The sequence below is a fragment of the Phymastichus coffea genome, unplaced genomic scaffold, assembly GCF_024137745.1.
Source record: "Phymastichus coffea isolate CEN01 unplaced genomic scaffold, Cenicafe_Pcof_1.1 PCOF00018, whole genome shotgun sequence".
NCBI lineage: Eukaryota > Metazoa > Arthropoda > Insecta > Hymenoptera > Eulophidae > Phymastichus > Phymastichus coffea.
In genome coordinates this window covers 3,808,314-3,822,611 of record NW_026706829.1, presented here as the reverse complement: position 1 = coordinate 3,822,611, position 14,298 = coordinate 3,808,314, and the positions used below count along the sequence as shown (strand labels likewise).

The window sequence follows — 14,298 nt, the reverse complement described above, 5'->3', positions numbered from 1 at the left end:
TCGAATATTTTTAAATTTTTGTCATCTAGATATATACTAAATCCAGCATCGACAAATTTCCTAAGGGACATAAGGTTTTCGGATATATCAGGGGCTGCTATAACATTGGATAGTCTAATGGTATGACCTTCATTGTTTAAGCTCTTTAGGTATAAGTCTCCTTTTCCGTCTATCTCGATATCAGCCGATTTGTTTTTGTTCGCACTCTTGATATAAGTTCCTGAACTTTTCTTAAAGTTTCGCAAGATAAAAGCTTTGTTTGTAATATGTTCTGTGGCTCCGGAATCTAATAGGAAGGTTATTTTATTGTTTATTGTATCAATGTTGTTCTTACCTTCAGTAAGTGCTACTGCAGCGTTTGCCAGTTTCTGTTTATTTTTGTCTCCACTTGGGTAGTAGGTTCTGCTTGCGCCACGTTTGCCTACTCTACCGTTATTGCGACCTCTAGGGTTACGACTTTTGTTGTCTCTATTATTATCGTAATAACCTTTGCCTCTTTTACTATTACCGTTACCTCTATTATATTTTCCCCTGTTACCTCTATAATTAACTCTTCCTTTTGATTCTTTTGACTCTCTATTGTTATTATTATTATTTGCAACGTACTCTCCACCACGGTGCGACCCGTCTCCACGAGGACAGGTTCTGCCTGTGTGGTGTGCGAAATCTCTGCATATGTAGCAGAACCACAGCCCGTACTGGATCAGCGGGCAAGAGTCGGAGACGTGATCGACATTAAATCGATCACATCTAAAACACTTGCCGCCGGGACCAGCACCGGCCGTGGCTGCAGCACTCGGTCTAGCCACGTTTACTGAGGCTCCCTTTGTGGCGCCGGAACTGCGCAGATCGGCTTCGAGCTGTCGGATGAAATTTTTCATTTCTTCAAAGTTCATTCCTCTACCTTTGGTCTGTTTCGTAATTATATCCATTTCTCTAATCCGTGGATAAGTATCCTTCACAGCTTTCATAAAGGCAGACGTTTTCTCTGCGTCAGTGAGGGGAATGGCCGTATCGCATAGTTCATATTCTCTAATAATTGAATCAAATTTATCTATGAATACTGAAACTTTATCCTGTTTATTGATTTTAATGCTGTACAGCTCCTCTCTCACTTTAGCATCGTCTGTGTTTGCCTCTATTCTTCTGTGTTCTCTGATTTTTGTTAATATTTCTTTAGGGTCATTTATGTTGAGAATTATTTTGTGATAGTTTTCATCTAGATGATTTATTATAATGTCTCTAACTAATCTATTTCTTTTATCAACTTCGTCAACATCGAAGATTTTTTTGGGTCTAGTGTTTGAATCTATCACATCTAATAATTCTTTTGCCGATAGTTCAGAGTTTAATCGATCCAACCATACATTGATATTAGCTTTGGACGTAAGGGTATAATCTCTTTTAAAAGATGCTTTGGATGTGGAGTTAGTGCTCTCTATTGTTTTGGCTAATGCACCAAAGGTCTGGTTTATTTGGTTACTAATATCGGTAGTAAGGTTGTTTCGGTTGATCTCTGGATACGTTACATCAGGGTTAGTTACAATGTCTCGATCAGTTGATTCAGGAGCTCTAGTGTTATTATTAGATGTTGCATTGATATCAGGGTCTAAAATTCTTTCGATGGAAAACGGATGGTTTCCACCACTTGATAAAGGCGAGGAGGTTATCACGCTAGTGTTAGTACGGGCGTCTTTATGTTTTGATCCTACCTTGAGTTTTTGGATCTCGAGTCGCTTTGACTCGAGTGAGGCGTCCATAATGAGTCTTGCCTCTTTGATGGCCTCGTTAATCTGAGGCCAGGCTTTGGCCTGTAGCTCGGCCACTTTTTCGGCAGAGGCCATTATGGATTCGAGTCGGGTGGCGAGGACGGTGTTAGGGTCTTCCCTGGGCTGTGAGTAGGCCGAGCCAGCCCTTGGAGGGGGGCGAAGGGGCACAATCATGCGGGGATTACGGGTTCTCGTGCTGGTTGTTGCTGTGGGTCTCAAGGAGTTAGACGGCACGACGAACTCGGGGCCCTGGTCATCTGTTGTGTCGGAAGCGGGGGTTGACGACAATGCGTCACTGGTAACAGTTGAGGGTGCTAAGGAACAATATCTCCATTTAAACATTCGGTACTTGACTCTGATTAATCGCGGATCCGCACTCTATTACTCTAAGATTGTTCGATAGCTATCCAAGCTCTAAAACTTATTATATTTGTTAATATTTATGTATATACCTGTCTCATCCGCCTCCGTCTCCTGACCGACAACGCGGTCCCCCTCCATTGCCTCCCCCATCTCCTGATTAGCCTCGCTGTTCATCTATAAATAAAAGATTGACCGAATGTTTCTTCTAACTGTTTATAAAAGGCGGGCTAACAATAGGCTTCTTTCTTATATCTGTCGGGTACATCCGACAAATACAGTCAGAAAGCCAACAACTAATTGCCCAATAAACCGGTACTGCTCCCGTGATCCCTTCTTTTCTATTGACCATACATAGCGCAAATTACTGGGGAGGGGCGATCGCTCACGTTTACAATACCAGGCTCATCACGCAATCAATCGTTAAAGTCGCAAGAGGTGTTGACTATACATAGTGCAACAACCTCGACTTTATCAGGAGATATCACGGAATATATATATAAATTTTTGGCTCTTAATATCTCTAAAACGGTAAACTATTCTTCTAAGAATTTAAACTAATTTTAAGATTATAGTTTGCAAGAACATACGTAATTTAATATAATTATTATATGTATATGTATATATTAATGTTATATTTATAAATATTGAATGTTGATATTATATGTATTTAATTTTGTTTTATATATGGTATTGGTTTTATTTTGGTCTACATTAGCTTAATCGTAGTACATGTCATGTGCGCAGGCAGTCCCATACCGGGTCACTGTCTGGTATTTGACAATTCACTCCAAAGTTGCAACGGACCTTAGGTTGTGTCACAAGTACCGTTGTGAACACACCTTAGTAGCGCGCGCGATCACTACCTCTACTTTTTTTCTTTTTCCTCTAGCTGTTTGTTGCGCGCGCATTCTCTCTCGTTATACTACTCGTTTGGCGCATGCGCGATGCTACTCTTTTATCGCGCGCTTTCTTGTTGCTTCGTGTTTTAGCCGGGTGTCATGGCGTCGAGCCCTTTGTTCAACCGTCACTCATGATGCCGACTTTCAATTGCATTTAATTCTCTAACAAGGCTATGTCACTCGCGAGAAATCTAATGTTACTATTTCTCTATGTTTACGTTGTTGCCTCTAACCTTGATCCGAGCCATGTCTTTACGCCACTGCACGATAAAACGCGACAGAAAAACCGCACTATTCTGCAATTTTATTAATGTTGTAAATTTACTTTAGGATTCCAGCCTTCTTATTAATTCGCTCTAATATGTTATTCCGTCTCTTTTTCTAATGATTACGCGCTCGATATTTTTATTAGTCTACGACTGACTAAATGTTAAATAAAAGTATTCGTTCTTCGAGTATTTTGCGTATTCGGAATGCGACACTTTCCTTGTGTTTATTAGCTCACTTTGCTTTTTTTATTTATCGCGAACTCGTGTTGCTCAGGTAGATTCTTTTTAGCTCACATTAATAATTTTTTAACATACCTCTATGGTTCGCAAAATTTTTTGTTGTTGCGCAGCGGAAGCGTGGCAGGGCCTATAACCTGTTGGACTACTGGGATAAATTGAAAATAACAAACACCTTATATTATTTAAGAATATATATATATAAGTAAAGCCGTACAAATAGTTTTCTCTAATAATATTCAACCTCTAAATGTTTTTACTAATACACTAATTCAAATGTAACACAAAGAGAACAAGAATAATTGACAGAGCTCCGAGTCGATGGACGAATGCGGTTGGAATACAGAGCACGCCAGCCTAGCAGCGCCGCACAGCGAAGACGGCGCGGCGAGCTCCCGCGCACATGCGCACAGTATTCCGAACAATTTTCTATGCTTTTTTTCTTTATGTTGTAGAAAATACTTTATTCAGACTAGAAAACGTCTATGTAGAAGCATTTAAATCAGGAAAATTAACTACAGGTGAGTAAGTTTTTGTTTGTTATAATACAATAATGAAGGAAACGGGTCATCAACGAATAATATTTTGATTAAAGATCTTTCTCAAGTTTGGTTAAAAAAATTATTTCATCCACACTTAAATCCTGAATCTATATTATTACTCGACTCATGGTGTGGACACTATGATAAAGTTATAAAAGAATCAATACCAGAAATTAAAATTGTTAGAGATAACTATCTAAAGATATCTAAAAAAAGATCAATAAGAACAAAAGGAATGTATATGAATTTCGAATTTGGAAAAACTGTCTACGACATTTCTAAATCAAATGACTGATGGAATATAATTTAAATATACATTTGGGAAATAATATCATAATAAAAACGCAATGATTAATTCTGCTTTCTTTACCGAAATATTATAACGAGTTTGACGTCAACTCGTTATGTCTTTCTCTCTCTCTCTATGACCATAATATTAAGAATATCATATATTTATAATGTTACATTATTTGAACTATATTTCTCCTTAGCAGCAGACAACTGCGGAGAAGGTACGAGAGATCGCCGGCAGAGAGAGACCGAGTGCGCGTGTAAGCATAGCGATATGTATGACGAGCCGCGCGCTACGGGCCGCGTGACGAAGGGCCAGCAATTAGCCGATAGCTCGTGAGCCGTACAGAGGCATTCGGTTGTGTGTGCGTTTATATTAGCTTTTCTTTGTGAATCGCCTCGCGGCAACAGAGAGACTTTTGATTGTGACAAGTGAGAGAGGTGCAACTGTGCGTGCAATACCTCTCCTCCTTCGCGACAAGCGACAGCACAGTTAGGCGAATTCTGCAATCTTGCCGAATCGTAATTGAGGGCCTTTGATTAATGTATTGACAATTCCATAAATCTCTCTCTAGCTTTGCCTATCTCGCCGTTCTCTCTGAACCGTCCTGTACACTGACTCGTACATAAACTTTATATATTCGTATATTATTAAAACTGCATGGCTTTTCTGTCGTACTACTTATCCTTCCTATCGATTCCCTCAACTTTCGCGATTTAAGCTGCGTGACCAACGACGCTCTCCGCGGGCCTGTTGGCGATTTGACCTACCGGGCCGGTCTTGCGTAGCAGAAAACGCAGTGCCGCGAAGAGCTGCATTTGTGCCAGCCACTACTCAATCTCGGTTTAATTAATATATTGTAGCGGTCTAAATCCCTGTTACAATATAAGAATATGTTCAAATATTCCTCGTACAAAAATGGTTACATTAATGAAAAATCAGATAAACTTGACAAGTCTGTTGAGTTCTGTGTATAGGGGTCTAGTCTGATTTTTTTTTTGGCTTTTATCTCTGCATGACTGCAGACTCTATATCTAAAATTTTAATTGATGTTGTATCAATCTAGCGGCGCCGTCTTACCTATATGTAAATGTGTGGAAACGTGTTCTCAAAATTTTGACCACATACGGAGCGTGACGTCACTGTATTCCGTATTTTCTCGTTGATTTTCACAACATTTTTCAAAAACATTACATAAGTGCTTTTACAATAAATCGAAAACACTTTTCCTATACCTATGGATACGTAAAATTCGAATACGTAATTTTCAAACGGATTTAATAACACAGGCGCACAAAAAAAGTAGGTGGTCTGCATAAAAAACGACATACATATATTGCCGTGTATTTTGCCATGCTGAATCTGAATGCGCAGTCAGTTTGACCCCACTAGGTCAGGACCAAGGGCATTTGAAGGTCAAACTCAGGAAAAAGTAGTTTTAAAAAATGTAACTAGTATTTCTAGGGTTTTGTGGGTTGTTAAATCTGAATCTAGAATCTATTTGATCTCAATTATTTCCAAGATCAAATGTGCACATTTTACAAAAAGTTATATTTTGATTGTAGATTTTGAACATATTGAAAATTTTAAGTTCGGGTATAATATATTTCATTATTTTATAGCGACTTTGTATGTCATTTCAAGGTCATCGAATGTTGATATCTTGAAAATAGCAACTCCATAAAAGTATTAGTGATTCCTCCTTAAATAGTTTTTTCTCCAAATTAGCCATCGAATACCCTTGAACTCAGTTTATTTTGACTGACAAGAAATACAGAGTCCAAACTTTTCAAAATAATATACCTATGTGTTACATTTGAAAATTCTTGTACGTACAGTGATGTAACAATATTACTATTATACATTGTGATTAGTGTAAAAAGTCTTTATGTTTCAAGCATTTTTTTGAAGATAACACAGTGTCACAAAAGAAAACTTCTCAGTGGATTGAACTAAATATTTTTATATTTTTAATGTTCACATGTATCGATGTTTCTCTGGTATGCAGTTTAAGTGGAACGTCGCCATGTGCTCGTTATCTGGCCGTCGCACGCTCACTATCTAGCCGATCAGGACTTTCTTTTTCTCCTTTATATTGCCGGAGTTTCACTGATTCCGTCCAGACTACTTACACATGACAACCTTTGGTTTTTCCCGATTCCACCCCGATTATCTACATCCGTCGACAACATTTAGGGTCGCTGAATCCGAATTCAGTATCCGTTTGTCGCGATCAGATCAGGTTTAAGATCATTTCAAGATCAAATCTTGGACAAATAGTCAAGTCAATTTAAATTACTCTTATTATATATTTTTAGGATCACTGAATTCAAATCTGTTATCCGTTTAGTTCGAGAAAATCAAATTTAAGATTATTTCAAGGTCAAATATGTTTATTCTGCCAAAAATGAATTTTTGACTGCAGATTCTCAAAGAATGAAAAATTATTTTTCTAGATATGTCTTTTAGTTTTTTTTTCATCATGACCCAAAGGTTATTTGAAGAACACTTATGTTGTAATATAAATGATTTATATGTCAATTACAGTTAAACTAAAACGGACTTTCTACCCTTTTACCTAGTCCCTCTACGTCCATTCTACTCGCGCTACGTCGTATTTCGCGTCTTTTCAGCTAACGCGACGTATCCATGCCATCTCAGCAGCACAGAAAATGACGCAGACGCATTCCTAACGACGCACCTAGCGTGTATGAGATATATATAATTATATCTCTTATGTCAATGGGGTGAACCGGGCTAATTCCCCATTATAAAGTTCCCTATCTTTCGGTACAACCAACACAAATACTAATAAAAAAGAGGAACATGTATCCTGTTCGAAGAGATGCTATAGAAAAAACTTTTACATTTAATTAGTGGACACCATATTCTGCAGTTTTTTCTCAGATCAACCTTTAAAGCGGCTAGAAAATAAGGGGAAGAGACGAAGGAAAACGCGCAGCAGATTACGTAAATGATAGTGCGAAAAGGTTAAGAAAATAATTGGATAGCATTTATTATTAAAATCAATTGGCAAAAGTAATGCAGCAAAATGAATACACACGTAGTAGTAAATTTCAAGGGTGTGTGGCGCAATAACAAAGCAATATTTTACAAAGGATAATTTAGAAAAGAAAATTGTAATAAATCGCAAACGTAATTTGTGAGCTCATTATAGCGCTTGGTTGCGGTCAACTAACATAATGCAAAAGTAATGATAATAAAAAAAATAATTAGTGAAGCAGTGTTCGACACGACAAGCAACCAAATGGGAGCAACGGCTCGTAGTGACAATTGATAAATATGCGGTGAATGCGACTGGATCAATCTCAAATTAACCGGCAAATTCAAGGCAAAGCTATGGAATGAACTCACAACTAAGAGCGCGATAATCAACAGACCCGAACTGCATGAGTGATGAGCAACGAATATGATCTCTTAATACGAACTCTCAACGTAACTTACTTAGGCTTGTGTGCGACAACACCTTGTCGAGATTCGCTTCGCGGATAAAAAACATCCGCTCGAGGTTGCGGCTGGAAACTTTCTTCATCATTTGTGCCCCTCTTCTCCCTCATTTGCATAATTTTGAGTAGACGACAGCAGACGACGGCAGGTATAGATGTGTATCGTGTTGGTGTGAGGCCAGCAATAACCTTGATCGTTGTTGTCGTCAAAGGGCTGGTAGCAAGTATAGATTTGTTTCTGTCGTCTCCTTCCATGTTTCGAGGTGGCTGAAAAACAAACGAAACTAGCATATTGGAATACAAAGTCTCGCAAGTACCGGTATGCAACCTTGAGTAGAGCTTTGTACTGAGAGAGCATCGAGCGGTGATCAATGGTTAATTTTAGAACGGTTAAACCACAATACAGGGTATTTATTTTCTAAAAATGCATGCGTTCAGAGTCCAATCAGTTTGAAAGAACTTGATTAATAAAGCTGAAGTTCAGTGAGTTGAAGAAACTAGTGTATTCATCGTATCAATTTATTTTCAATATTGATTTATGGCAAGTACTTCAACAGTAACTGCAGAAAATTATTTGGAACTTTTGCAAGTGGTCTGTATGCAACTGTATGAGTGAGCATATCTGCAAAGTAGTTTTATCAAAATTTATTTGAGCGAACGACAAATAAATTATCATTATTTAAAAATAACGTGTTGATGGGATGTAAAAGGCGTACGGTTAAGACAATGAGGGGGTGTATTGGCAGTGAAAAACGTTTGATTTTGTAAAAATTGACCGATATAGAGTTAGAAAATATTGATAATTTTTAGCTAGATAATTTTGCACGTAAAACTCTATTTAGTTTTTCCATATTCTTAATATTGATCCTACTTTTTTGAATATTGATCCTGCAGAATCGTTTCAAAATAACAAATTAATAAATGCTCGAAAAATTAGAAAAGAATTAAACGTGACACATGATCTTACAAAGCGTTTATATTTTAAATATGTTATACATTGATTCAGAATATAATAAATTGAAAGTTGTAACGAATAAATATTCGTGAAATTGCGCTCATATAATACGGAGTGATTTCGATGGAAAAAAGTGAGTGCAAACGTGAGGGAGAAACTGGTCAAATATTCGGAACTGCATTGAGGATAAACACGCATATGTACGATGGAGATAGATTCTTGGCTATTTCAATATCTTGACAGAGATTATCTCACTGTTTTTTTGAAATTTTTCACACTTGTTAGTACAACTTGTCGAACATGCTGAAAATCAATTTTGTGAGGAATACAATTTATAACAGGCTGCCGATTAGTCGCTAAACCCCAGCAATTATTATTGCCGCAACGGCCAATTGGTGTTCTGCTAACTGCGTGCTTGGAGCACGCTAACTCACCTTATGCCGGTGTGCGCTTGCGCCGAGTCCTCGTAGCGATCCAACTCCGATGTTCGTTCTAACCGCTAGAGGTGCTGGTGCGCTCGCTTACCACCGCTCCGTCGGCCGCAGCAGATAACTCGATTGACGAACGACTCTATCAGTCGCACTCGCTATCTATGATGAGTTCTCAGCGCGTTCAAATCAAAATATAAATATAAACATAGACACCGGTGCAAGGTGAGACGGAATAATAAGGTCGTCTCTTATTATTCATGAACCACTTTATTAGACTAACTAAATCTTATACACGGGATGAGTTGCCGAGAGTCTTGGACGCACGCTGTGTATACAAAATTAATCTAACGGGGAGAGAGAGAGAATTAATTTCACGGACGCCGCTAACTAACCGCACGCGCAACAATGTTAACGAATTTCACCGCGCACGCTGCGTGGGATCGCACACAAAATCTACGCAAAAGTGCAGTGCACTTACCGCAAAGATGATTAAGATACGGTGGCCAACTGTATCCGCTTACAAAAACGATGAGCTGCCGCTGCAACCTACTCTTGCTGCTGTTGCTGGGCTGCGCTGCGGATGCTGCTGCAAAGTTGTTGTTGCAGTTGTTGATGCTGTGCACGAGGTGCAGGAAACACTCTTACTCACAACACTCGGCACAGAATATCTATTGTCACTCCTGTAATCCCTTGACACTGTTGTGAAGTACTTGGCGAAGGGCACGATGTAGCAAGGCTGATGAACTCTGCTATACCGACTCGCTAGCTCTCCCCTCCCGGTCTTTGCCCCTAACGCGCGCGCCCTCTCTCTCTCTCTCTCTAACCTACGCCGATCACGGCTATTTCGCATAGCCACGCTTGACGGTCCGCGCGAGTCATAACGATTTTCGGCAATCGTTGCAAATTATAAAGCAAAATTAATTGTCACAGAATCAGACTGGGTCTGTAAATTGCAAAAGAATTATGATAAACTTGAAAATTCTTAAAAAATATTGCATATTCTGTCAGTTTTACCAGCATCATGAATTATTTAAAAAATTATCGAGATCTTCAAATGTTTCTATTTATACAGCGATTTTATCTAAAAAGGTACATTGAAAACATGATATTTTATCTTTTATGTCAGCATGTACTCGTATTCATATAATCGATAATAATTGTATAAATTTAGTAAAATCCTTTTATCGTCTCGATGAAAAACGCCGGCCGTACCCTGGAAGTAGAGATTTTATGATAATGTTACAAGATGGTGTAAAAGTTCAGTTAGAAAAATATTTGTTGACTCATACTTTATCAAAAATATATGAATTATTCAAACAGCAATATCCATATGTTAAAGTTAGTACATTATCGTTTTGTGTCAATGATCCTAGTGAATGCCTTTTAACTCAACTGTTACGTCCCGAGACGTAACTATTTCTTCATTTTGATTTCATCAGCAATCAATTGAAAAACGAAATAATGTATAAACGATGAACGGCATTTTTACAAAATACAAACTCAGCGAAATTAAAAGATGAGTAGTCTGAAAATTTGGGGCGCCCGACATTTTGATTTTTTGATTACTCAACACATTAATATGGGCCAAAGAGTCAATATAAAAACAGAAGACTCGACTTTTCGGCAGTTGATTCGCGACGCGCGACTACTCATTAACATTAAAATTTGTTACAGTTCTTACGAGCTGATTCGCGACGCGCGACAGCCGAATAACGTATAATTCACTCATTGTTATTTTTGAGAAATCATTTCTGTTTTTGAATAAATAAATAATTACTTGAATCGAGTGTTCGTGCATCATTACCGACCGACCTCATATATATTTCATCGAGATAGAGCTAAGCAGCTAATTTAACTCCAAATAATAACCCAGGTAAGTTCCTGTCACTATAATAATTACTAATAAATGAATGATCATACATATTCTAAAACTACACGTCACGGCTACGTAGTCGCGACATAACACAACATTCAAAAGCAGACTTCAAGGTGAGCATTTGCATACACCACACCAACCCGAAGTTAATGCTATAAGCTTTAATCCCACATGTAAAGATGATGAAAAAAGAATTGGATATTCTCAGCAAGTGTAAAGACATTAAAAAAAATATTACGTGAAAATCCAACTGAACTGTGCCATATTAATGAGTGTTTTGATTGTCCTGGATTTTATTTCATTGCAACGAATTTATTATTGACTTTCAAAAAATATGGTATTAAAATCATCAAATGTGCACAATGAATAACTCATCACAAGGATAACGATTTCTCGAATCCTATAATGTACGACCTTCTGGACATGGAATACGATTATCGTAAATATGTTTAGCTCTTCCATCAGATATTTGCAAATAACTTTGTAGATCACGAATTCATAAAAATGTTGGCGATAAGTTAGAACATAAAAGTTTTGTCATCATTTCGGAATGCACCACATATGACAAAAATGCAGAAGCATTGTTCCAAAAAAAGTTTATGTATAGAATTTATAAAAAAAGAGTACAATAATATTATTGAAAAAATTTACTATATGTCTGATGGTGCAGCAAGTCATTATAGAATTTATTAATTTAATTTTTATAATTTAGCTCATCATTATAAAGACTATGGCATTCAGGCAGAATCGCATTTTTATGTCAGTTGCTGTGGGAAATGTGCGTGTGATGGAATCGGAGGAAGGGTAAAGAAACTCACCAGACAGGTAAGTGTACGTGGAAATTGTTTATTTCTAATGACGTTTCGAAGTAATTATTTAGATTTCCTCGTCGGATTATAAAACAACTATATAATTTATTTTTATTTTTTAATTAAAAAATGCGTAAATAATAGTATACAAACGAACGTACTTATCAATAAAGATATTAAAAAATAAAATTGTAATAAAAGTTCAAACTGTTTAGTAAAAGTTTCTAAGTATTACCACACACATTCTACAAGCAAAGACAAACATTCATAAATATTAAAATAATTGAAATAGAAATATCAAAATATTTTGAAATTACTATAATATACACTGCCGGCCAAAAGTTTGGAAACAGTGTTGAAAAAATATGTATTCATGAATTAATTAGGAAATTTATTGATTCACTTGTTTGAAACATAGTATAACAACAAAAAATGTATATTTTACAACAAGAAAAAATATATCTAGACAACAAGAAAAAGTGTATCTAGACATAAAAAGAAAAATACAAAAGTCTATAAAGAAAAGGTATTAATATATCAGATTTTTTTTTCATCAAAAAATCCACCCTTGCTTTTGATGACTGCTCTCACCAACCGTGGCATTCTTTCGATAAGTTTGTCCAAAGTTTCCTGTTCCAGAGAAGCCCACGCCTCTCTTAGCTTCTCCCATAAGTCTCCAGCGGATGTTGGACAACATGTTCTTATTTTTCGATCGAGATCTTCCCACAGAAGTTCGATCGGGTTGAGGTCTGGCGATTGCGGCGGCCATGTCATATTTTCCAAGACACCATCAGCTTTTTTTTGCTCTAAATAACTGCGGCAGAGGATCGACGTATGTTTTGGGTCGTTGTCTTGCTGGAAGACAAAACCACGGCCGGGTCCTCTTAATCCAGAGGGAATCGCATGACGAACGAGAATATTTTTATATTGCTCTTTTCTCATTATTCCATCAATTTTCACTAAATCTCCGGTTCCATGGCCAGAAAAACATCCCCACACCATCACTGAGCTACCTCCATGCTTCACAGTAGGCACTATACACTGAGGTGTCATTTTTTCGGACGCACTTCTTCTCACATAAATTCTACATGGAGAGCCAAATATTTCATACTTGGATTCGTCACTCCAGAGCACATTTTTCCATTGATCCATCGTCCAGTTTCGATGCCTTTTAGCCCATTGTAGTCTTTTCTTTTTATTCTCTTTACGTAGTAATGGTTTTTTCACTGCAACACATCTTTTGAGTCCGGCAGCGTTTAATCTTCTTTTTACAGTTGTTAGTGAAACCGGTTTTTCACGACTTCTGTTGATGTCTGCGCATATTTCGGGAGCTGTTAACCGTCTATTCCGTTTACTGGTAACCACTATATGCTTACCTTCGCGAGAAGTAGTTACTTTTGGACGTCCGGTTCGAGGACGATCGTGATGATTACCCGTGTCTTCAAATCTTTTGATCGTTGAATGCACACCTTTCAATGAAATTTTCAATTTTTTGGCAATTTCACGATATGAGATACCTTCATTATGTAATGCCAATACAGCTCCCCTTTTTTCAAGTGGAATTTCTTTACGTTTTCCCATGACTGAGCCGTATAATATAAATATGTAAGCCAAAACTTTTACAAATTCCTAAATAAAAAAAAATATTCGAGACAACTTAAAGACGCTTACAGTTTTGACTCAAATGAGGGAAATCAAATACAAGACTTATAAAAAAACAATACTGACAAACCAAAGTAATATGGATAAAAGTTTAAAGCCAAAAAAGGAAACAAAAGTAGAACATCACAATAAATTTCTCATCGATAATAAACTCTCATATCGTCAATATTATGAAAACAAACGGTCTGGCAAAAATTCTAAGTTCATACTACTTTTATCTAAAACCTTAACCCTCAAGTTACCTGGAAAGGCTTGATTCTGTGTCATTATGAGCAAAAAATACTTTTTTCGAGGCAAAACTCCTGGAAAAATACATATTTCGAAATCCGAACGAAGTGTTTCCAAACTTTTGGCCGGCAGTGTATTTTGAAATTTTTAAACCATATTTATAAATATACGAGGTGTGTTCAAAAAGTAAGGTGACTTTTCAAATTTCACGGGCAACGTACTTTCGATTATCGATTTTTTTGTTTTGTTATGTTGGTACACTCTTCCCGAACATCTGTACCAAGTTTCAAGTGTATAGAATTTTTTGTTTGGTTGTGAGAGGCGTAAAGGTTATAAATGTTTTGCGTGCTCGGCGATTTCTTGCTATCGAAAAATATGGATCAAAGTTTGCATCAAATTTTGTGTAAAAAATAAAATAGAGTGCTCCGAAACACTTAAAATGTTGACGGTGGCATACGGTGAAACTGTTCTGAGTAAAAAAAATGTTTACAAGTGGTAC

General features: G+C 37.1%; 1 protein-coding gene across 1 annotated transcript; it reads right to left on the bottom strand.

Moving 5' to 3' along the window:
- Window positions 1–7,832: 7,832 nt before the first annotated feature.
- LOC131675290 (uncharacterized) lies at window positions 7,833–13,490 on the bottom strand. Its single transcript, XM_058954218.1, has 3 exons — window positions 13,128–13,490; window positions 12,705–12,986; window positions 7,833–8,105 (listed from the first exon to the last, which is right to left on the bottom strand). The coding sequence occupies exons 1-3, from the start codon at window positions 13,488–13,490 to the stop codon at window positions 7,833–7,835; spliced, it is 918 nt and encodes a 305-aa protein (XP_058810201.1).
- Between the last annotated feature and the right edge of the window lie 808 nt (window positions 13,491–14,298).